General features: G+C 38.3%; 1 protein-coding gene across 15 annotated transcripts in view; it reads right to left on the reverse strand.

The window, feature by feature from the left end:
• The window catches only part of HUWE1 (HECT, UBA and WWE domain containing E3 ubiquitin protein ligase 1), a 153131-nt gene that overhangs the window by 102475 nt on the left and 27308 nt on the right, over positions 1 to 23348 (reverse strand). For all 15 annotated transcript variants that reach the window (XR_012430238.1, XR_012430240.1, XR_012430239.1 and 12 more), the window contains exons 4-7: positions 17465 to 17533; positions 11596 to 11694; positions 10753 to 10959; positions 8712 to 8864 (exon numbers count right to left, since the gene is read on the reverse strand). Coding sequence is in view for 12 of the 15 variants with exons in the window: in XM_005593658.4 (XP_005593715.1) it covers positions 8712 to 8864; positions 10753 to 10959; positions 11596 to 11694; positions 17465 to 17509 (504 nt within the window). In the remaining 3 variants the exon portion in view is untranslated. The remainder of the gene's footprint in view (positions 1 to 8711; positions 8865 to 10752; positions 10960 to 11595; positions 11695 to 17464; positions 17534 to 23348) is intronic.

A 23348-nucleotide genomic window follows, 5' to 3' on the forward strand; every position in this document is an offset into this window, starting at 1 on the left:
TAAAAATTATATATATGTAGCTATATATGAAGAGACTGTGAGAGATAGACAAGTCTCCCTCTGTTGCCTAGGCTGGAGAGGAGTGCAATGGCACAATCACAACTCACCACAGCCTCAAATTCCTGGGCTCAAAGGATCCTCTGCCTTAGCCTGTCACATAGCTAGGACTATAGGCATATGCTACCACCACACCAGGCTACATTTGTAAAATGTTTGTAGGGGTCTTGCTATGTTGCCCAGGTTGGTCTCAAACTCCTGGCATCAAGTGATCCTCCTGCCTTGGCCTCCCAAACTGCTGGGATTACAGCTGTGAGCCACCTTTTCCAGCCAAGAATTACCATGTTTTTAAGTCTGGCATGATTGAAGCACAAAATGCTACTTATATTCTGTGTCTTCATTTTATTCCTGTCTAGTATGGGTCCCAGTCACCTCAGATCTGGGCTGCCACCATGAACTAACATGGTTCTCTCTCTACATCTAAGTTGTTTCCTCTTTGTTAAATGCTATTATATCACTACTTGCCAAAGAAGTCTCAAAAACAAACAGTGTAAATCACCAAAGGTGCCATTCACAAAGGTACATACTATAGAATGCAATTTCTAAACCTGTAAATAAATAAATAAATAAATAAATAAATTTAAAAAACATCACCTGACTATCCCATGAGAAATAAGCTTTCTCAAACTACACTTGAACTACTGGCAGCCTTTCTCAATCCAGGTATCATGTATGAAACACAGAATATGGTGAGTAATTTTTTATCATAACTAGCACCACCTTAGACACACAAGAGAGAAGTCATTTTGCTACATTAATAATGGATACCTTAGGGCATTAAGGCTTACTTCTCTAGTGAAAACCTAAGTGAGAAAGTCTGCCTGGACACAGATATGTATACCCCCCACTCCCAGCTGTTTAAAAACAGAATGTTCTACTAGGAATGATGTCAGTGAAAATGGCAGAATAGGCCGGGCGCGGTGGCTCAAGCCTGTAATCCCAGCACTTTGGGAGGCCGAGACGGGCGGATCACGAGGTCAGGAGATCGAGACCATCCTGGCTAACACAATGAAACCCCGTCTCCACTAAAAATACAAAAAAATTAGCCGGGCGTGGTGGCGGCGCCTGTAGTCCCAGCTACTCGGGAGGCTGAGGCAGGAGAATGGCGGGAACCCGGGAGGCGGAGCTTGCAGTGAGCTGGGATCCGGAGCTTGCAGTGAGCTGAGATCGCGCCACTGCACTCCAGCCTGGGCAACAGAGCGAGACTCCGCCTCAAAAAAAAAAAAAAAAAAAGAAAATGGCAGAATAGGGAACTCCATAAGCCCACGCCTTCACAAAAACAGTGAATAAACTGACTGTCGGAATTCAAGTCTATCAGAACTCTAAAAAATAATCAGAAGTTTAAAACAACGAGGCAAGTTTAAGGTAATGAGACAAGAATTTGTAAAGTACAAGGTTCGACATTCATTAAGATGTTAACAGGCTCACGCCTGAGGCGGGAGGATCAACTGAGGTCAGGAGTCTGACACCAGCCTGCCCAACATGGTGAAACCCCGTCTCTACTAAAAATACAAAATTAGCCAGGCGTGTGGTCTACGCCTGTAGTCCCAGCTGCTAGGGAGGATGAGGTGGGAGGATGGCTTGAACCCGGGAAGCAGAGGTCACAGTGAGCCAAGACTGCACCACTGCCAACTCCAGCCTGGGCAACAGAGTGAGACCCAAAAAAAGGTAACAAACACCTGGTGCTAAATATGGCCAAATATTCATATATTAAAGATATTCACTGTAGCATAATTTACCACAGAAAAAAACTGGAAATTACCTAAGTAAGAAGAAAAATGTGAAGTAAATAGAGATAACCATAGATGGCACAATTGACAGTACTTAAAATATTCACATACAGAAGGTATAAAATCATACTGTAATGGAATCAATTTCTTCTTTCATGGCATTAGTCTCATTCCTGAAAATACCTTGCCACGTCAAGCAGCATACAACCATGCAGTTATACTTTCTTTTAATGCTTGTATAACTTCATGTTTTTAACATTTTAGCTTTTTATTACATCTTAATTTTACTGTGATGAGGTAGAATCTAGCTTAATTGCCTCCCAAAAAGTGAGCCAGTTTTTACAACACCATCTTATTTGAATAATCCATTCTTTTTCTGCTAATCTGAAATGCCATCTTAACCATAAATTCGATTCCTACACATTGGATCTGCTTCTGGAACCTATTGATTGGTCAATTCCACCCTTAATTACCACACTATTTAAATTACTACAGCTTTATAAAATGGTTTAATACCTAATAAGAACTTCATTACATTTTCGATATTTTCTTGGCTCTTCCCAGGACAGCTGGTGAAGACGAAGACACATGCAATTTGCTGAAAACCATAAAGTAAGGATGAGGGTAGAAAGGCTTGATGCTACACAGAACAGACAGGTAAGTCAAACCGAAAGTCTGAATCTGCAAGGCAGAATAAGCTTGAAAGGCTGTGTATCTACACAATTATATTCCTTTTGTTTCTTTTGTTATTCCAACTAATTGTTTCAGACCACCTTTATTAGTGTCACCACAAAATCTTTCTTGCCAACTTTTGCAACCTGATAAAAAACAAGCACCTTTAATTAGAAAGTTTTGGTAAGCTGAGATCCTTAAAACACCCTGCCAACTCAAACGTGACTCATGAAAGTCTGTGGTGTTGTTACTGTATCAGTAACTAAGTGCATATATAAGATTGCTTAATATATATAAGATTGCTTATTGCATCTTTCATAACAAATATGAGCATGCATCAATAGGGAAGTTGAGTAAAATATGGTACATCCAAAGCATGGACTACTATGCAGCCATCAAAAGAACCCTATAGCTATACAGGTGACTTTAAAGTGATTTTTTAACAAGGTCCGAAATAAGAAAACAAGGATGCAAGGTATCCTGCATTTATAACTGAAGGACAAAAACACCCTCAACGGGTCAATATAATACGAAGATAATATATAGAGAATACGCTTGAGGTTACGGGGAGGTAAACCAAGAGGTAAAAGGCTGTTCTGAAAATAATCATGTGACAATATGCATGCACTTATAAAATAATGTGTGTGTAACATTTTAAAAGAAAGCAAATACAAAAGAATGGCATGTAGTTTCTCTGGTTGACATCCATCTATAAATGACAGCTCCTGTTTATTAAGTACTTCCAACATGATGGCATTAACCCTATAAGGTTTTATTTATGACTTCCTTTACTCTGATCCTAAAAGAACTATGAGGTAGATATTGTAACCCCCAATTTACAGACACAGAAACAGGTTAATGTCATTTGTTGGCTAAAGTCGGTTTCATGTCCAAATCCAGGTTCTTAAACACATGCAAGTGAATGTGTCTGCTGCAAAGGAAGTTGCCTGAAAAGACTGAAGAGACATGAACCAAGACTTCTCTGAGCATTGTTAAAGAAGCCCACAAGGCCAGGCACAGTGGCTCACGCCTGTAATCCCAGCACTTTGGGAGGCCAAGGCGAGAGGATCACCTGAGCTCAGGTGTTGGAGACCGGCGTGAGCAACACGGCGAAACCCCATCTCTACAAAAAATATAAAAAATTAGCCGGGCATGGTGGTGCGTGCCTGTAGTCTCAGCTACTCAGGAGGCTGATGTGGGAGGACCAACTAAGCCCAGGAGGCTGAGGATGCAGCGAGCTGATATTGTGCCACTGCACTCCAGTCTGGGTAATGGAGTGAGACTCTGTCTCAAAAAAATAAATACAGAAATAAGAGAAGTCCACATGAACAAGTCAAGTTTTTAGAGAAATTTTACATTTTAGAGAAACACGAAATTTTTAAATTTTAATGAGGGGTATTAGTATTGGAGGTACCATTACTAAATACCTAATTATCTCTAAACCTCAAACACCTGTAAAAATCTTTTATTGCAAAGCACCAAACACACAAATCTATTACCAAAGGCTGCAATGTACGGCACCTGTCAAGATTACAAATTGTCCAGGACTAGAAATTAACCTTTAATCTACAATCTCTTTAGATCAATTCAGAGCGAAAAGTAGCAAGCCTGTCAAAGGTAAAAAGTGTCAAAAATGCAAAGGGACAAAAAAGCAATCATTTAAGCAGTCCTTTCTGTGGCAAAATCATCCAAAGGAAGAAAACAACTGGATCTCAATTACCTAAAAAAAACAACACAAAGAAACAAACCCCTCATACTTTACATATGTGAGCCATTTATACCAAAAACAGTTTGCATTTTAACTTCTACTTAAATTGTCAGAACATTTAATTAAAGTATGAAATATTAGTGTGTTTCTATCAGCCTAAAAGTAGAGTGATAAGATGTGAATTCTGTCAGATGCTATTGTGGCCCTATACAAATAACCAAATTAACATGATCAAAGCTGTATTTTTAATGACTTCTAGGTCTGTTAACTCTCTTAGCAAACTTTTCTTTACCAAAGATCTTAAAAGTCACCTGTTATTTACCTCTAAATATGTTTCTAGGTTTATGTCAAGTGTGAAGAAAAGTTCTAAACCCATTTTTCCCTCAAACAGCCTACTGTCCCACTGTTCTGATATAAGCAACATAAGGCATACTCTTTCATTCTGCAGATGTATTGTCTACTCCTGTGCCAATTACAAAACTGGCTTAATGATAAAAAGCCTTATGATAAAAACTTGGCTTTATAATAAAAATCACTATAGCTTTATGATATTATCTGATACAGCAACTCACCCTGATTATCAGTGTTTTCTCAGACATTTATTTCTGTGTCTCAGTTGATGCTATTAACAGACTTCCACTCAATCATTTGACTGACTGATTTAAATGAGAAACGGAATTATTTCACAAAAACTAAGTTGAATATTTTGCAAAATATTCATCTAAAAGACAATATGCTAAAATAAAAAGTGTCATATTATGAAAAGATTCAAGAGTAAACTCTAAAAAATTTAGAATCCTGTATGCAGGTTCCTTTTCTTCACATCAGTGCAACTCCATAATCACAGATTACAGTTGTAGTTTATGTCAGAAAACAGACTGCTTCTTACTAAGTCTTTGGCCCCACATAAGATGGGAAAGGGAATTATTTTCGTTTTTAAAAAATCATATGTATAAATCACTTTTTAAACATTTCCTGCTTTAACAAGATTTTAAAAATAATTAAACTACCAATCATTGGTCCTAATTTCATTAAAGGGCTTCTACCATATTAAGTCTTCCTACTTAAAAAATGTTACTGGTCTCTATTTAGACCATCCTTTAAATCTGTAAGTAAAGGTTTAGTGTTGGTCTAACAGATCTTAAATACTGCTGTTAAGATTTATTTTCCCTTATCCATAGGGATACATTCCAAGACCCCTAGGCGATGCCCGAAACTACAGGTAGTGGCAAACCCTATATAATACACCCACACACACACATATTTTTTTCCTATATATACATACTGATGATAAAGTTTAATATATACTATAATACAGGTCATGTGAATGTGGCTTCTCTCTCAGTATCTTATTGTACTGTACTGCAAGTAACTGAAACCATGGAAATCGAAACCTCGGATAAGAGGAGACTACTGTATTTGTTCATATATCTGTCGCATCATTGCCCATTCAGATTCCCTTCTATCAAAGGTATAACTTTTGATGTCTGTTAATTTTTCTTTCTTGAAACTATATGTTGCATTGTGTACATCTTTTTAAGTTTCAGAAATGGTACTGAGCAATGAAAATTGTTGCTTTTACTTTTTTATGCATGAACCACTATGTTTAGAAGCCATCGATGTTGCTGTATTATTTGGGCCACAGTTTCTAACTGCTACATACTCCATAGTGTGCATGTGCCACATTTTACTTATTCGAATACCTACTAATGATGGATACCAAGGTTGCTTCCAACTCCTCACTACCACAAACGATGATGCAATATTCGGACAGAGATCACGTTTATGGAAATGATGTGATCTCATCTTTGAAATATACACCCAGGAGAACCAGTCTACACTCCTATCAACAATGCATGAGGGTTCCCATTGCTTCACATACCTGCCAGCACTTACCATTATATAGTTTTCTAAGAAATTTCTGCAAATCTAATGCTTACAAAGCTGTATCTTGTTTTATTTTTATTTCTCTAATTACTGAGTCTGGGCATCTACTCACATGAATTCCCTGTTCTATAAACTGCCTATCCATATCCTTTGCTCATCCTTGTTGATCTGGAAGAGTTTCTTGAATATTCTACATTAGCAGTCCCTTTCCAGTTTTAAAACATTGTTAAGCATTTTCAATCTACCATGAGTCTGTTAACTTCTGTTGTACGAAGTGCTGCCTAATTTTGCCTGCAGACCAGCTGCTTGCCATTACACCAATTGTTTCCAAGTGTTATTGGTCCAGGACAAAATGAGGTTGTACCAGAATGTTATTTAACTACATTGGTAACTATACTAGTTAGTACAACTGACATTTTTCTTGATGAAGGAAGCAGTGTGTTGATTTATATTCCAGTGTAAGGGCCTAAGGAGTAGCCTGGAGTTATGTGTTTTCTGTCGGGAAGTATATTTTTAAATATAATATTCAAAATTTTACTTTTAGGTTTATGCCATGGGGATTTTAAGAATTCTTTACCCACCACTGTTATTACTACACAACCTCCTACATTAACTTCTCTTAAATTTACAGTTTTAGCCAATATGACTTATTTTACAGACAGAATATTTGCTCATACTGTGAATGGGGTCTTTTCACCAATCATTTTCCTTTTTTTTGAGATAGAGTCTCGCTCTTGTCACACAGCCTGGAATGCAGTGGCATGATCTAGGCTCACTGCAACTTCCGCCTTCCGGGTTCAAGCGATTCTCCTGCCTCACCCTCCTGAGTAGCTGGGATTACAAGTGCCCAACACCACGCCCAGCTAATTTTTCTATTTTTTTTTAGTAGAGACGGGGTTTCACCATGTTGGCCGGGCTGGTCTCAAACTCCTGACCTCAGGTGATTCGCTCTCCTGCCTCGGCCTCACAAAGTGCTTGGATTACAGGCGTGAGCCACCACACCTGGCCTCACCAATCATTTTCTAATTGGTTACTATTAATACATGGAGGAGCTATCTGTTTCTGTATATTGATCTCTTACTTGGCTATCTCACTGTGTTTTTACTAGTTGTAATAATATTATCTCCCCAAGAAACAAAGAGACTCATCACCTACATGCAAATAGTAACAAATATTCTCTTTTCTTTTTTAGAGACAGAGTCTCGGTCTCACTCTGTCGCCCAGGCTAGAATGCAGTAGCACGATCTTGGCTCATTGCAGGTTTCACCTCCCAGGCTCAAGTGATCCTCTTACCTCAGCCTCCCAAGTAACTGGGACCACAGGTGTGTGCCACCACACCTGGCGGATTTTTGTACTTTTTGCAGAGATGGGATTTCGCCATGTTGCCCAGGCTGGTCTCAAACTCCTGGGCTCAAGCAATTTGCCTGCCTCAGCCTCCCCAAGTGCCAGTAATAACAGGCATGAAGCCATCATGCCCAGCCCAAATTTTCTCTTTTAATATGTATTCTTCGCTTCTTTCTTTTCTGTTGGTTAGCATCTGTACTACAAATGTAAATGACAGAAGTTAATGTCTGACATTTTTGTGTGACTTATGAATTCAATGGAAATGCCTTAGCTCCCCCATTATGACTTCCGGTAGGTAACTCTAGTTTCTTAAAGTTTATATGAAGCTTTTGTTAATGTGATAAATTTTATCAAGTGCTTTGGAAGCATCTATTGAGTAATAGTTCCTTTTTCCTTTAACTGTGACTTGGGAATCCAATGTTAAACCTCCTTGTGGTTTTTAATAGGAGGAAATGTTTACAGTATCTTAAGAAAACAAGTTACATGCTTATATACACGTATTTCCAAATGCAAGAAAAAAATGCTCTGACTTTAAGGGAGGTCTCATAGGGATGAATTATAGGTGATTGACATTTTGTCTATATTTTCCTAGAATTTTCAAAATACATGTTATAATTATACAAAACTAATTTATAAGTAATCATGGCACGTAAATTAGCCTGAAAACTTGAATTACTTTGAGGTAACCATTAAATAAATACGCTTTTAAAAAGCTAGCCATAACACTTTTCTTCTAAGAAAGCTTTCCAACAGTGGGTTACCTCTCAAACCTAAGTATATATTAAGAAATTGTCTCCGGGAACACAGGACAATAGTTTGGTAGAGCTGAACTTTTATATGAGAGCTTTTGGCTTCAATTACAATTACTACTACTTACTGATCACAGCACTGAGTACCCACAATTCATTTTATTCTAAATCAACCCTGAAGTAGATATGTTAAATTCCCAGAAGAGGAAACCAGTATGAGAGCTAGTACGCAGGGCCAGGACTCAAATCTAGATCATATTATTGCATTATACTTCCTTCTCACACAGAATTGAATATAATTTTGAACTTTCCTTTCAGAAGAGAAATTGCCACTTCTGAAGAGAGAGATTTTGTTTGGTGAGCAGAGATTAAAGAATTCCTTCAAAATTACTTAATAACTGAGAATACTTAGGTTTTAAAAGAGGGCACGAATAGTTCTAACTCAATTAGGCTAGTGAAGTTAACTTAGGGATTCTAATACATTTTAACACTCTGAGAAACACCTGTTGAAAGGAACCATATGCTCCAATATTTGCACCCCTCCACTCTTCACCCAAGACTCACCTCTGCCAAATGTTGTAGCCGAGTTAGCAGCGGGGTCCTCTTGTCAGATCCCAGACGAGTGATGTAGTTTGATCTTTTGCTAAATACATATAGGAGATTAAGGACTGCCAGCACCACTTGCATATCAGAGGAAGCCAATAAAGTTGTCAAATGCTAAAGGGACAAAAAAGGGCAAAGCTCAAGGTATCAGGAACAACTGGCCTTGAAAACAAAACAAAATGTACCTGTCAACATTTACAAAGCTATCAAAAAGTTTAGTAACGTAATACAAAAAATATATAAGTATTTGTACTCGGGAGGCTGGGGCAGGAGAATGGCGTGAACCGGGAGGCAGAGCTTGCAGTGAGCCAAGATCGCGCCACAGCACTCCAGCCTGGGTGACAGACTGAGACTTCGTCTCAAAAAAAAAAAGTGTGTGTGTGTGTGTGTATATATATACATGTATGTATTTGATAATCTACAACATGCAACCTTATCCCCCAAGGAGCTTAAAATCTGGCAGTTAGTTATAAAGTGCAATAAAAGTAAAAAAATGTAAACAGTAGTTCAAAACTGCACAGGTTTTCCCACAGGAAGGAAAAGAGACAAAAGAGGCAAATGTGATATAATACACATGAGGGACTCAAGAAGAACATTAAGTCTCTAACTGGACTAAAAGTATTGTGAAAGATATTTTATGTTCTCTTCTGTATCCTTTATGACAAACATAAAGCTGAAATTAATTAAAACAGGGTCCTTCATATAGAAGCTAAAGATATCCACAACAGTTCGTGGCAATTATGTAACATATAACTGTTACAGTACAGTATATGCTCATAAGGAATCTGAGTGACTACTTTGGTTTTTTTGTTGTTGTTGTTTGGAGACAGGGTCTCTCTGTGCCCAGGATGGAGTGCAAAGGCATGATCATAGCTCCTTGCAGCCTTGACCTCCTGGGTTCAAGCGATCCTCTCACCTAAGTCTCCCGAGTAGCTGGGACTACAGGCATGCACCACCACGTCCAGCTAGCTCTTATATTTTTTGTAGCGATGGAGTCTCACTATGTTGCCCAGGCTGGTCTTGAAACCCTGGGCTCAAGTGATCCTCCTGCCTCAGCCTCCCAAAGTGTTAGGATTACAGACATGAGCCACTGCACCTGGCCTTACTTTGGCTTTTAAATACAATTAAAATTCACCAATACATTGAAGCACTTGGTCAGAATTAAAATCAGTATGTAATATAGCTAGAAATGAACCAAGGCATTTCCAGTTGCCAATTATACCAAAGGCCATGGACTTCCATGGGCAGCATATCTATTTCATCTTCAACAGACTGCCTATTTACCTCCCACTTAAAGCTCTGTATATTAGGCCTTTAGTTCAGTTATCCCACTTCTTTTCCTAAACCATTTTAAGTTGTTTGTTCTGATTCTGTTTCTCTACTGAAGATGCAGGAAAACACACCTAAAATTAACAGGGCACCTAACTAATGATGACAGAAAGTCTAAAGTTGGGCTTCTATAAAAAGAAAATAATTTCTTATTACAGTGATTTTTAACTAACTGAAAAGCTCACTGACTGCTGCACCCACCTTACTCTTCAAGGACACAAAGGATGCTATGAATATATATCTTGGGATGGGTGTGGCAGAATACAGAGAGACTTGAAAGCAGCACACTAAAACTTAGAGAAGTACATTAATGTGATGAGAAAATCAAACTATTTCTAGCAATTTAAAAGTAATGTGGGGCTGCTCTAACAACCTAGGGCAAAAATAAATTCATGTAAATTTCCTTAAATACTTTAATATATATATAACATTTCTCACTCATTTCTTGAATCTTGAAAAGGCAAAACAAAGGTGATAGTACAGAATCTTCCCATCAACCCTATGAAGGATATCTATATCCAAGAAACATTCTACTATTATCTTTGACAATGAAAAACCCAGAGCTCCATCATGAAAAGGAAAGAAGCAATAGAGAGAAATGGCAATTTCCTTATTTCTGGATGTACACAATTTTAGTTTAAGAACAGAGTACACAGGCTTTAACCTCCCCTACCTCTATGGAACTGTACAGATGCCGGGAAAAGCTGTACTCAATGAGCAAGGCTGTGAAGTTCAACACAGCCAAGAGAAGCATTTTCAGTTGCTCTCTTTCTGGCCTATCACATACGAGCATCCATGACATATTCTCCACTGTCTGTCCAGCATCTGCCAGTATTCCATCGAAGCGGTCCAACAGGTCCACCCAGTGATATAACTCGCACTGGAGAGGGGAGGAAAAAGAAGATGTAAGAATAAGGTAGAAGTGCCGCATGGGTGCTTTCTAACTGAGCTTTGTTACAAGAGATTGCTGAGCATGACACCTAGACAAGTTCACGTCCCACTCTTGCCCATATGAGAAAGGTCATACTCTGAGCTAAAAGGGCTGGAGTTCATTTCATATCCATCTAGACATATGTGCTAACACCACTAGACACCATAAAACCGCTAGAGCTAGGTCTTTAGATGGAGAACTCTGGTTATATTCTAAGATCTACGAAGACAAGAGAACCATCCTTGCCAGAATCCATTTTATCAGAAAAATTCATTTTTTAGAGTTATCTAATAAAAGTTCTTCTGAACTAAAAATCCAGAAATTATCTCAAACTTATATTGTCAAACTACAGGAATTCTGTGATTGAGATTCTTAAGCATCACCTGTGAAATCAATTCCTCATCCTCAGCCAGCAAAATTTTCCTTGCCACTGGTTGAAAGCTATGTTAGGCATGTGGCACTCGCTAGATGCTTATTAAGTTAACTGCTGAATGAGGCTATCCCACTATGGTTTCTTATTCCATATCAGAGCATACAAAATGATGTCTTAGTAGTCCTGTCTTTTGGGAGCATGGCTTCACATACCTTTCCAATGTTCCATGTTTTGATCTGCTGCAGTTCCAAGAGAAGTTGCTCATCATTACAAACTTTGAGTTTGTCTATTAAGGCTCTGCAGTCTGCAGGCTGAGAAAAAAAAGTATTCACAAAGATGTTTTGGAATGAGGGAGTTGCAAACAAGGAGAATCGGAAAAGGAACCCTTAAGCTCACACAGTAATTTTCCTTTTGCTAGGATTTACTACTTAAGAAAACAAGATGTGCCAGATAATCTCTTGGGATTAAAATGGAAACCTCATGAGAAAACGTTTTTATTCCCCAACAATCCACCTGGCCTTCAAAAAAAAACAAAACACAAAAAAAACACCTTGGATAAAGGTAGATGCAGACAAACTATTTGGAAAAGTGCAGACAAACTATTTGGAAAGATACAGACAACAAAGACAGTAATAATAAAAAGTTAAACATCTAAAAAAAAAAAAAATTAAGGAATCTATACCATGGTCTGAAAGTTAACCAGAATGCCTGGTAGGTTATATTGAATCAGAGACTGCAAAGTCCTAGTGAATTCACAATTAAAGGTGAAGATTAGCATTAGCTATATTTTTCTGTAACATAAAACCCTTCACTTGTAAGGTGGTAAAGAGCTTCTGAACTTCGTAAAACTAGGACTCCATTCTTTCTTGGGGTTCCCATTTCCATACATTTCTGCTCTCTTCTACTGATGAATGGGCCTATTTGTCAGGTAACAAGGAGTGGATTGAGTATTTACAGTCAAGTTTCTGAAACTGGAAGGAGGGAAAGGGATAGGGGCTGGGAGAGAGAAGCCTTCCGTTAATGAACGGCAGCTGGGAGAAGTGATTATTACACCTGTTCTTTAACTCCATAAGGGCAGTACAGCATCCTGGGAATGGACCAGAGGTCTGGTAACAAACAAGTCTGGATTCATTTTTTAGCTTCATGTTTACTAAGCTGTTTGATCATGGGCAAGTCTAACCTCTAAGCCACAGCTCTCTTATCAGAAAAACAGACGTAATAGCTACCTCACAAATATGAAACTCAAATGTCTGCCACATACATAAAATGCTTATCTCCCATAACAGGAGCTTAAATATTCAGAGACGGCATACTATTAAAAAGAGTATGAGTCTTGGAATCAGGTAGTTGGTAAGCTACCTCTTTGAATCTCAGCATCCTCTTCTGCAAAATAAACTAACACGTACCTATATATCCAGCAATGCTGTCGTGAGATTCAAACTGGGAGAAATGTATTTTTGGCATCCGAAAAAACATGGAACCTAACGGGCGTTTATTTAAGCTAAGTCCAAACCTTTTCTCCCTCTAAGCATTATTAAGATCTACCTCAAATGTTCATGGTAATTAAATGTATGTAAAATCCTTGGCACAAAATCCTTTCACAAACCAGGCCTGCACTTTTTCCTCCTCTCCTCTAAGATGTATAAGTTGAGGGAGAGGCAGTGAAGCAGCAGAAATAGATAACATGGAAATTTGAACCACCTGCTTATGCAGTTCACTTGTGCCTGCTGGACCTACTTGGGTCCAGCATCAAACATGTTACTTCTATTTCTAATGGAATGCAGCTATACGAGTCCAACTTTATGATGTGTAGGTGAGATAACACCCAGGTCATGAGGAACATTTGGATCCTATAATAACTCGGTATGTCTCAGAACCAGGCATTCAGTCTTTATCAAGGCCCAGTAGCAAGCCTGAAGCTGCTTTTGTGAATGTAGAATAGCTGATGGCAGAGGACAGCACAGCCAAAAGTCTAGGGGTCTTACTTGTAATTCTACTGGGGCTTGCCAAAAAGCACCACATACCACATGGCATCTTTAGCTGATACCTAAGTCAGTCACCTGGGTCTACTAGGTCATAATGTCCAAGTGATAGGGCAACTTGTATCATAGCCTGGACCTTTTGCAGAGTCTTTTCTAGATCCAAACCTTACTAACACTTTAGTGGTACCCCACTAAATGTGTTAGAGGTTATGCAGTAAATAGGTCAAAATAGCATGCCCAAATGTGACCAACCAATATGTTGGCTCCAAAATCCAAACACATCACACATTGTTCCTCTTTCTTCACAATGTGTGGTACAAGGTGCAGCAACTTCCCTCTCACTTTAGAAGGGATATCCCAATATTTCCCAAACCATGTGGCCACTAGAAACTTTCCTAATGTGAAAGGTCCTCAAGCTTCCACAAGGTTTGTTTCTGACTCTCTGGCACAAATATGTCTGAGGCATCTAAGGTGTGCTTGTGTTTTCTGTTCACAAGATCCAGTTAGCATAATGGTATCAATTTAATGTACCAGTATGATGGTCTCTGTTTTATCAGACTATCAAGATTCCTTGCATTTTGCAGGAGAAAGCAGCAAGCACAACGTTAAGATACAAGAAAGCATTTGCCAGTTCGACAGCTGAATACCAACTGCCAGGGTTTACAGTGATTTATTTCAATAGATACCAAATCTGGGGAAAAAATTCTTTGCACAGCTGCTAATAAAGTGATCAATAAAAGCCTTTCGTAAAAACAGTACCTAGCATTGACCACAGTATGGGAAATGGGGGCAAATTTGTATGCTGCTCAAGGAAAATAGACAACTCAAGTCTTAAAAAGTCCATAACCAGTGACACAAAAATTCTACTTCTAGGAGTTTATGCTAAGTAACTTGCTAGTAACTAGGAAATAAGAGCCAGAAATCAGCATATGACTCCAAGAGCAACCCCTTACAATCCACTAGGTTAAAAACTTTCTTTTAATTTGCATTTCTCCAATTACCCACAGAGTTGAATCTTGCTGAACATTTACTGGGTTTGTTCTTTTCTTAAATGCCCTATGCCCATTTTGTCATTGGGATATTCATTTCTCCTGATTTAGATACTGAAAACATTAACTACACTGGGTTACAAATATCTTCCCCAGCTTGTCATGTGTCTTCCTCCTCCCCCGCCCCACCCGAGCTTATTAAGGTGTAAATGGTATACAAAAAACTGCACGTAATTCACGTATACAACTGGGTGAGTTTGGATGTATGTATACACTCATGTTGCCATCACAATCCAGGTAATAAACATATCCATCACCTCCAAGTTTCCTTGTGTCCCTATGTGTGCACATGATTGTGCGTGTGGTAAGAATACTTATATGAGATCTACCCTCATAACACATTTTTGATTAGTCCCTCTGTATTCGCTGGGGATTGGTTCTAGGACCCCCATGAATACCAAAATCTATGATGCTCACCCTTTGTATAAAATGGCACAGTATTTGTATATAACCTATACACATCCTCCTATATACTTTAAACCATCTCTAGTATTACAATACTGAATTCAATTCAATGTAAATAGTTGTTACACTGCATTGCTTTAAAATTTCTATTTTTACTTTTGTATTACTCTTTTTTATTGTTTTTTTCCCCCAAATATTTACTACCCAGTTGGTTCAGTCTGCAAATGTGGAACCCATACACATGGAGGGCAGACTATACTCAATACCTGACTGTTAACTATAGGCACTATGTTGTTCTACAGCAGATCTCTGGAACTTACTTACCTTGTATAATTTTATATCCACTGAGCAGCAACTCCCCCTTCTCTCTCCCCACCACTTCCTGGTAACTATCATTCTACTGCCTACTTTTATATCTTTGACTATTTTAGATGCCTCATATAAGAGGATTCACACACTATTTGTCCCTCTGCGGCTGACTTATTTCACTTTGCCTAATGTCTTCGAGGGATTAATTTCCAAAATATATAAGGAACTCCTGCAACTCAATAGCAAAAAACCCCAAATAACACAAATTTTAAAACGGGCAAGGGACTTGAATAGATACTTATCCAGATGTCTATTTACATACAAATAGTTTAAAAGTATATAAGAAGGTGCTCCATATCAAGGAAATCATCAAGGGAATGCAAATCAAAACCACAATGAGATACTACTTCACACCTGTTAGGATGGCTATTGTCATGTCTTTTAAATTTTGGATACAGTATTTAACATTTCCATTTTGGTTTTTTCCTTTGTTTTAATGCTTGGAAAGACCATCCCCACTTAAGACAAAGTAAACATTCACCTTCATGTTCTACTTCTCCTACAGCTTATTTCTTTTAAAAACATTTGACTTTTGGTTTATCTAAAGTTTATCACAATATAATAGTAACCCATGCTCCACAAGATAAATAATTAGTCTAGCACGGTTTCCTAATACTGTCTCTTCTTTCCAATTTATAATCCCTCTATCATCACATATCTAGTTCTTATATACACTAGGATCATTTTTCTAGGTCTTCTATTCTCGTAGCAGTACATTCTTACACTGGTTTCACTTTAAATTTTTAAATTACAGTTTCTTAAGCAAGTTTTCTTTTTGTCCTTCAGTAAAAGACATTCAAGTACAGTTGTCAAAACTTCTAGATGCCAGAACACATCAAAAACAAAATCAAAAGCAAATGAAGATATTTCCAACAGATACGAAAATGAGTACGTTCAATATATATGGCATTCGGTAAGAGAAACACTTGATATTCCAATGTCGGATACAAAATAAACAGCACAAGAAGATAACTGATATAGAACAGTGAAATACTTTCTTCCCTACCTATGAAATTAACAAAAATTTAAAAGACAATCTGTAATACTGACAAAGGTATGTGAAGAAAGTGCTGCTCATACTCATTAGTACAATGCTAAATGAAAAGGGCAGGATAATTGTGTGTGCACATGTAATAATTTTTTAAAAGACTGGAAGAAGCCTGGGCAACAAGGCAAGATCCTGTCTCTACAAAAAATAAAAAATTTGCCAGGCATGGTGGCATGCACCTATAGTTCCAGCTACTCAGGAAGCTGAGGTGGGAGCATTGCTTGAGGTGGGAGCATTGCTTGAGCTGGGAGGTCAAGGCTGCAGTGAGCTGTGATCTCGTCACTGCACTCCAGCCTGCGTGACAGAGCAAAACCCTGCCTCAAAAAAAAAAAAAAAAAAAAAAAAAAAAAAAACTGGAAAAAATACAGCAAAATGTTATTGTTCTCTTTTGGTGATACTTGCCAGGTACTTTTACATTTTTTGAAAACCTTGTATTTACAATATGAACTAACTTACGTGCCAGATACTATGCTAAGCAATTGCCTCACATCAAGAAGGAAAAAATTTTTTGTAGCTGTGGAAACCAGGCAAGTTAATAACCTCTCAGCCACAAAAGTCTAGTAAGATTCAAACCCAGGTCTAATTCCAAAGCTTGTGCTCTTTGAACTAAGCACACAGGGTCAACAGGACTATCACAATGCAAATACCACTTCCTTAACCTCAGAAAGCAGTTCAAGCTAGCTGGTGGAATATTACTAGATTGAAGCTGGGATTTCTACTGTCGACAAAGGGTTAATTGATATGACCACCCAATATACAAGTTAAGCTGAATTGTGTGATTAAGAATCAGTAATAAAGACAGCTAAAACACTGGCCTTAACAAAAAAAACTAGTAAGAAAAATGTTACCACTTTCATTTTCTAAAAAACAAAATTGCAAGATCCCAGAAGTACATTAAAAATCTGAATTCACATCTGCTCTTTCCATTATACCACACTTCCTTTCTGCATAGGAAGGAATTGCACAGCAGCCTGAGAGCTGACTTCAGGCACACACAGCTACTAAGAACTAATTGATCAGTGTTCACTTTCCACTGGTCTCTTGGCTATCCACTTTTTTAATCCAGGGAAGTTCAAAAGAAAATCTTACTGTTTCTAGACAAGTTGTTGTTTTATCGCCTTTTGTATATATGGGTGATGAGACTTGAAGAGCATGGATGAACTGTTCACAAATATTTTTTATTTTTTAATGAAGAAAAAATAAGCAAAGCAAACTTTTGGATACTTACAGCCTCGGTAGGTGTCTTCTTCAGTTTAGTCCTGTCTACTTTCATGATTTCAATTTTCAGCTTTACGATCTGAAAAGAAAATCCCCAAAGAAGTGAGAACTTAAAGCTACAATCTTGAGCTCTACAAGCTTGGACATAGACAATACAGAATGAAGAGCAATGCAAAATGCTTAAAGTAAAAACACTGGAGTTATGATGCTATGCCATCTCAGAGGCACAACTATTGAGTAGAGAGAGGTAAAGAATCTCTCCAGATCAAACTGGCCCACATCCCCATGTTGCACAAGACTGAAACCAAGTCAAGCCAAAATGAAAAATTTTTTTTTCTTTTACAAGCATCTCCAACTCTTAATTGAAAATAAGAGTGTACAATGTTTGCAACACATCTCAGGATGGAAAAACTCACCATAGCCCTGCAGTTTCCTGATAGCTTCCATTTCTAGGAATCCAAAGAAAGTCATAAAGATGTACACAAATATTTAACCACAAGAATCCATATTGCATGACCATGTGTAATAGTAAAAGACTGAAGACCTACTGTTCCATCACAAGGTTAAAAAAAGACCAAATGTCCAAAATATGATTTGTTTAAAATGGAATAGTGCACAACTGTTAAAAATATTACAGACAACTATATAATACACAAAGATGTTCATGATGAAATAAAAAGGTTACAAAACGGAACATATGGTATAAACTTATGTCTACTGCAAACAGCTCAGAAGGGCTAGGCATCAGAATATTAATTCATTGTTAACCGAAAGGATTATGACTGTTTTACCTATGCACCTTTTACCGTTTCTACCAATAAAAATGTATTAGTTGTATCCTAAGAGCAAAGGCAAAACAATACTTTTATTTTTCAATTAGAAAATGAAGAATCCCAACAGAAATATTCCGAGCACAGAAAACAATCATTTTATTAAGCCATGTAATTTGGAAGGCTCAAAAGCAGACAACAGCCTGATCAGATCCCTAGATCTTTGATGGCAGACAAGTCCTCCAAAGCACAAGAAATGTTTCTCCTGTTAGCAACTGAGACACATGCACAGAGGTAGAAGTGGGTTGCAGGCTCTTTACACACAAAAGATTCTATTAACAATGTATTTAACTCAGTAGCAGTCACTAGAAATCAATGTTCCTCCCCCAAGAAGGCTGCCATAATATAAAGCTGACCAATTACAGTATAAATTTTAGGCAGCTTTTTGCCTAGATTTAGTCCAATATACTCAGTACTACAGAAATAGCGTGTATTTGCCTGTATGACCTGCATCCATTCAATCAGCAGGCATTCAAGGAAGAGTTTGTAAAGAATTCAGAATATGTTCTAAAACATTTCTGTAGAGACCATTCCTTAAGAAGAAAAAATGTTTTCTATGGTTGATACTTAGGGTATGTAATTCCAGATTACTTTTTAAAAAGTTATCTCAGTATCAATACAAAATGAACAAAATGCCTGGTGCCAACCACCTCAAAATATCTCAAATGAAGCCAACAGGATTCTGGCAACAATCCTGTCCATGTGGTGGAAACTATAAGCTGAGCTATTTGTACGCTTACTCTCAAGGCTTTTTTTCTCCCCTTTTCTCACAAATGTCTTACGCAAGTGGCTGCCACACTACTGTGGCTTCAGTCATTTGCAGGGAGGTTATTAAATTGCCCCTGCTGCAAGACGTAGCAGCCAGCCTCAATACCATGCAACTCAAATAACTGATGCTTTCCCTCTAAGATTAGAAACAAGGCAAAGAAGTCCATTATCATGACTTTTATTCAACATACTGCTGAAAGTTCTAGCCAATACAATACAGTAAGAAAAATAAGTAACAGGCACACAGATCAGAAAGGAAAAAATAAAAATGGCCCCTATTTGCAGATGTCAAAGGATCATCCACATAGAAAACCCAAGAAATCTATTTTAAAAGCCTCTCAGAGGATGGGTGCAGTGGCTCACTGCACTCCAGCCTGGGCAACAGAGCGAGATTCCATCTTAAAAGAAAAAAAAGGCCAGGCGCGGTGGCTCATGCCTGTAATCCCAGCACTTTGGGAAGCTGAGGCGGGCAGATCATGAGGTCAGGAGATGGAGACCATCCTGGCTAACACGGTGAAACCCCGTCTCTACTAAAAATACAAAAAAAGTAGCCCGGCATGGTAGCACATGCCTGTAATCCCAGCTACTTAAGAGGTTGAGGCAGAAGAATTGCTTGAACCTGGGAGGCGGAGCTTGCAGTGAGACGAGATTGCACCGTTGCACTCCAGCCTGGCAACCTCCCAGAGCTAATAACCAATCTCAGCAGTCATAGAATACAAGACAAATGTTAAAAAAGCCAATCATGTTTCTATATACTAGCAATGGATACGTACACTCCAAAGTTAATGCAATACCATTCACAATCACTAAAAAACAATGAAGTATTTCTGTATAAATCTACAGAATATGTACAAGACTTATATGCTGAAAACTACAGAACACTGATTTAAAAAAATCAAAGATCTAGGCTGGGCGCGGTGGCTCATGCCTGTAATCCCAACACTGGGAGGCCGAGGTGGGCGGATCACGAGGTCAGGAGATAGAGACGATCCTGGCTAACAGGGTGAAACCCCGTCTCTACTAAAAATACAAAAACAAAATTAAGGCCGGGCGTGGTGGCTCACGCCTGTAATCCCAGCAATTTGGGAGGCCAAGGCGGGTGGATCACCTGAGGTCACTAGTTCTAGACCACCCTGGCAAACATATTAAAACCCCGTCTACTAAAAATACAAAAATTAACTGGGCATGGTGGCAGGCACCTGTAATCCCAGCTACTCAAGGGGCCGAGGCAGGACAATCAGTTGAACCCCGGAGGCCATCGCACTCCAGCCCAGGGGACAAGAGCGAGACTTCGTCTCAAAAAAAAAAAAAAAAAAAAAATTAGCCAGGCGTGGTGGCGGGTGCCTGTAGTCCCAGCTACTGTGGAGGCTGCGGCAGGAGAATGGTGTGAACCCGGAAGATGGAGCTTGCAGTGAGCCAAGATCGCGCCACTGTACTCCAGCCTGGGCGACAGAGCGAGATGTCTCAAAGAAAAGAACAACAAAAAAATCAGAGATCTAAATACATGGAGATATTTAAGACTCTAGTAAAGATGTCAAATCTCCTAAAATTGTTATACAGGTTTAATATAATTCCTATTCAGATCCCAGCAAGATTTTTTTTTGTAAATAAGCTGAGATTATTCTAAAGTGTATATGGAAAGGTGTAAGAAAGAACAGCAATGGCTGAAACAGTTTTGGAAAAAAAAAAAAGGAGGGAGGAATCGAATCACCCTACCCACTTTTAAGACTTATTATATAAATAGCTACAGACATCAAGTAGTACTAATATATATACAAATATCAATAGAGCAGAATAAAGAACCCAGAAATAGACCCATACAAATATGCCCAACTGATTTAAAAAAAAAAAAAAATTCAGTCAAGGAAAGATAGTTTTATCAATAAATGGTGCCAGAGAAAGCAGACATGCACAGGCAAAAAAGATCAACTTCGACCTAAGCCTCATACCTTATATTAAAAATTAACTCAAAATGGATCACTTAAATGTAGAACAATAAAATTTACTAGAAGAAAATATTTGCAAACCACACATAGTATCTAAAATACATAAAGAACTCTCAAAATTCAACAGTAAAAAGTCAAACATCTCAGTAAACTAGAAATAGAGAACTTCTTCAAATTGATTAAAATATCTACAAAAAAAGCTACAACTAACATCTTAATGGTCAGAAACTAGGAGCACTCCCCCTTAAATAATCACAAACAAAAAAGGCCGGGCTCAGTGGCTCATGCCTGTAATCCCAACGCTTTGGGAGGCCTAGGTGGCGGATCATTTGAGGTAAGGAGTTCAAGATCAGCCTGGCCAACATGGCAAAATCCCTTAATCCCAGCTACTTGGGAGGCTGAGGCAGGAGAATTCCTTGAATCTAGGAGGCCCAGGTTGCAGCAAGCTGAGATTGCGCCACCGCATTCTAGCCTGGGCGACAGAGTGACACTCCGTCTCAAAAAAAAAAAAAAGAAAGAAAAAGATGTCCTCTCTTACCACTGCTTTCTAACACTTTATTGAAAGTCCTAGCTAAAGCAGTAAAGGAAATAAAAATTATAAAGATTGGGAAGGAAGATATAAAATTGTCTTTTTGTCAGAGATGACATGATCATACATGTAGAAAATCTGAAAGAATAGGGGAAAAAAAAAAACCTGGAGCTAACAAGCAATTACACCAAGTTTGCAGGATATAAGGTTAATATACAAAAGTCAATTGCTGGTCGGGCGCGGTGGCTCACGCCTGTAATCCCAACACTTTGGGAGCCCGAGACGGGAGGATCATGAGGTTAGAAGATCGAGACCATCCCGGCTAACACGGTGAAACCCCGTCTCTACTAAAAATACAAAAAAATTAGCCAGGCATAGTGGCGGGCGCCTGTAGTCCCAGTTACTCGGGAGGCTGAGGCAGGAGAATGGCATGAGCCCGGGAGGCGGAGCTTGCAGTGAGCTGAGATCGCGCCACTGCACCACTCCTGCCTGAAAGACAGGGCGAGGCTCCGTCTCAAAAAAAAAAAACAAAAAAACCCCAAAAAAAACCAAAGTCAATTGCTTTCCTATATACTAGCAACGAACAAGTAGAATTTGAAATCAAAAACATATTATTTACATTACAAAAATGAAACACTTAGATATAAATCTAACAGAATATGTGTAAGATCTATACAAGGAAAACTATAAAATTCTGATGAAAGAAATCAAAGAACAATTAAATGGAGAGATATTCCAAATCCATGGATAGGAAGACTCAGTAATGCCAAAATGTTAAGTCATTTCCAACTCTACATATTCAATGCAACTCCAATTAAAATTTCAACAAGTTATTATGTGAATATTGACAAACTGATTCTAAAATTTATATGAAGAGGCAAAAGATCCAGGATAGCCAACACAACATTGAAGGACAAGAACAAAATCGGAAGATCTACATTACCTGAAATCAAGTCTTATCATAAGGCTACAGTAAGCAAGAGTATAGTACCAGTAAAAGAATGAACAGATCAATGGAACAGAATTAGGGAGCCCAGAAGTAGACCCACATAAATATAGTCAACTGATGATCTTTGACAAAGAAGCAAAGTCAATATAATGGACAAAAGATAGTCTTTTCAACAAATGGTGCTGGAACAACTAGATATATACATGCAAAAAAAAAAAAAAAAAAAAAATCTAGACCGAAATTACATGTTTCACAAAACTTAAGTCAAAATGGATCACAGACCTAAATGTAAAATATTCTGCTCTGTAAAAGAAACTGTCAAAAGAATAAGTGGACAAGCCAGACTGGGAGAAAATATTTGCAAAGGACATACAAAGGACTATTACCCAAAATACACAAAACTCTTAAAACTCAACAGTAAGAAAACAAGCTGATTTAAAAATGGGTCAAAGACCTTAACACACACCTCACCCAGACAGACAGATAGCAAATAAGCATATGAAAAGATACTCCACATCATACGGCATCAGGGAAATGCAAATTAAAACCATGATGAGGTATCACTACGGCCAAAACCCAGAACACTGACAACACCAAATGCTTGTGAGGATGGGGAGCAAGTAGAACACTGATTCATTCCTGGTGGGAATGCAAAATGGTAGTCACTTTGGAAGTCAGTTCAGTGGTTTCTTACAAAACTACTCTTACCACATGACCCAGCAATCAATACTCCCTGGTATTTACCCAAAGGAGTTGAAAACTTATGTCCACACAAAAACCTGCACGTGGATGTTTATAGTACCTTTATTCATTATTGTCAAAACTTGGAAGCAACCACAATGTCCTTTAGTAGGTGAATGGATAAACTGTGG

The sequence above is a fragment of the Macaca fascicularis genome, chromosome X (assembly GCF_037993035.2).
Source record: "Macaca fascicularis isolate 582-1 chromosome X, T2T-MFA8v1.1".
NCBI lineage: Eukaryota > Metazoa > Chordata > Mammalia > Primates > Cercopithecidae > Macaca > Macaca fascicularis.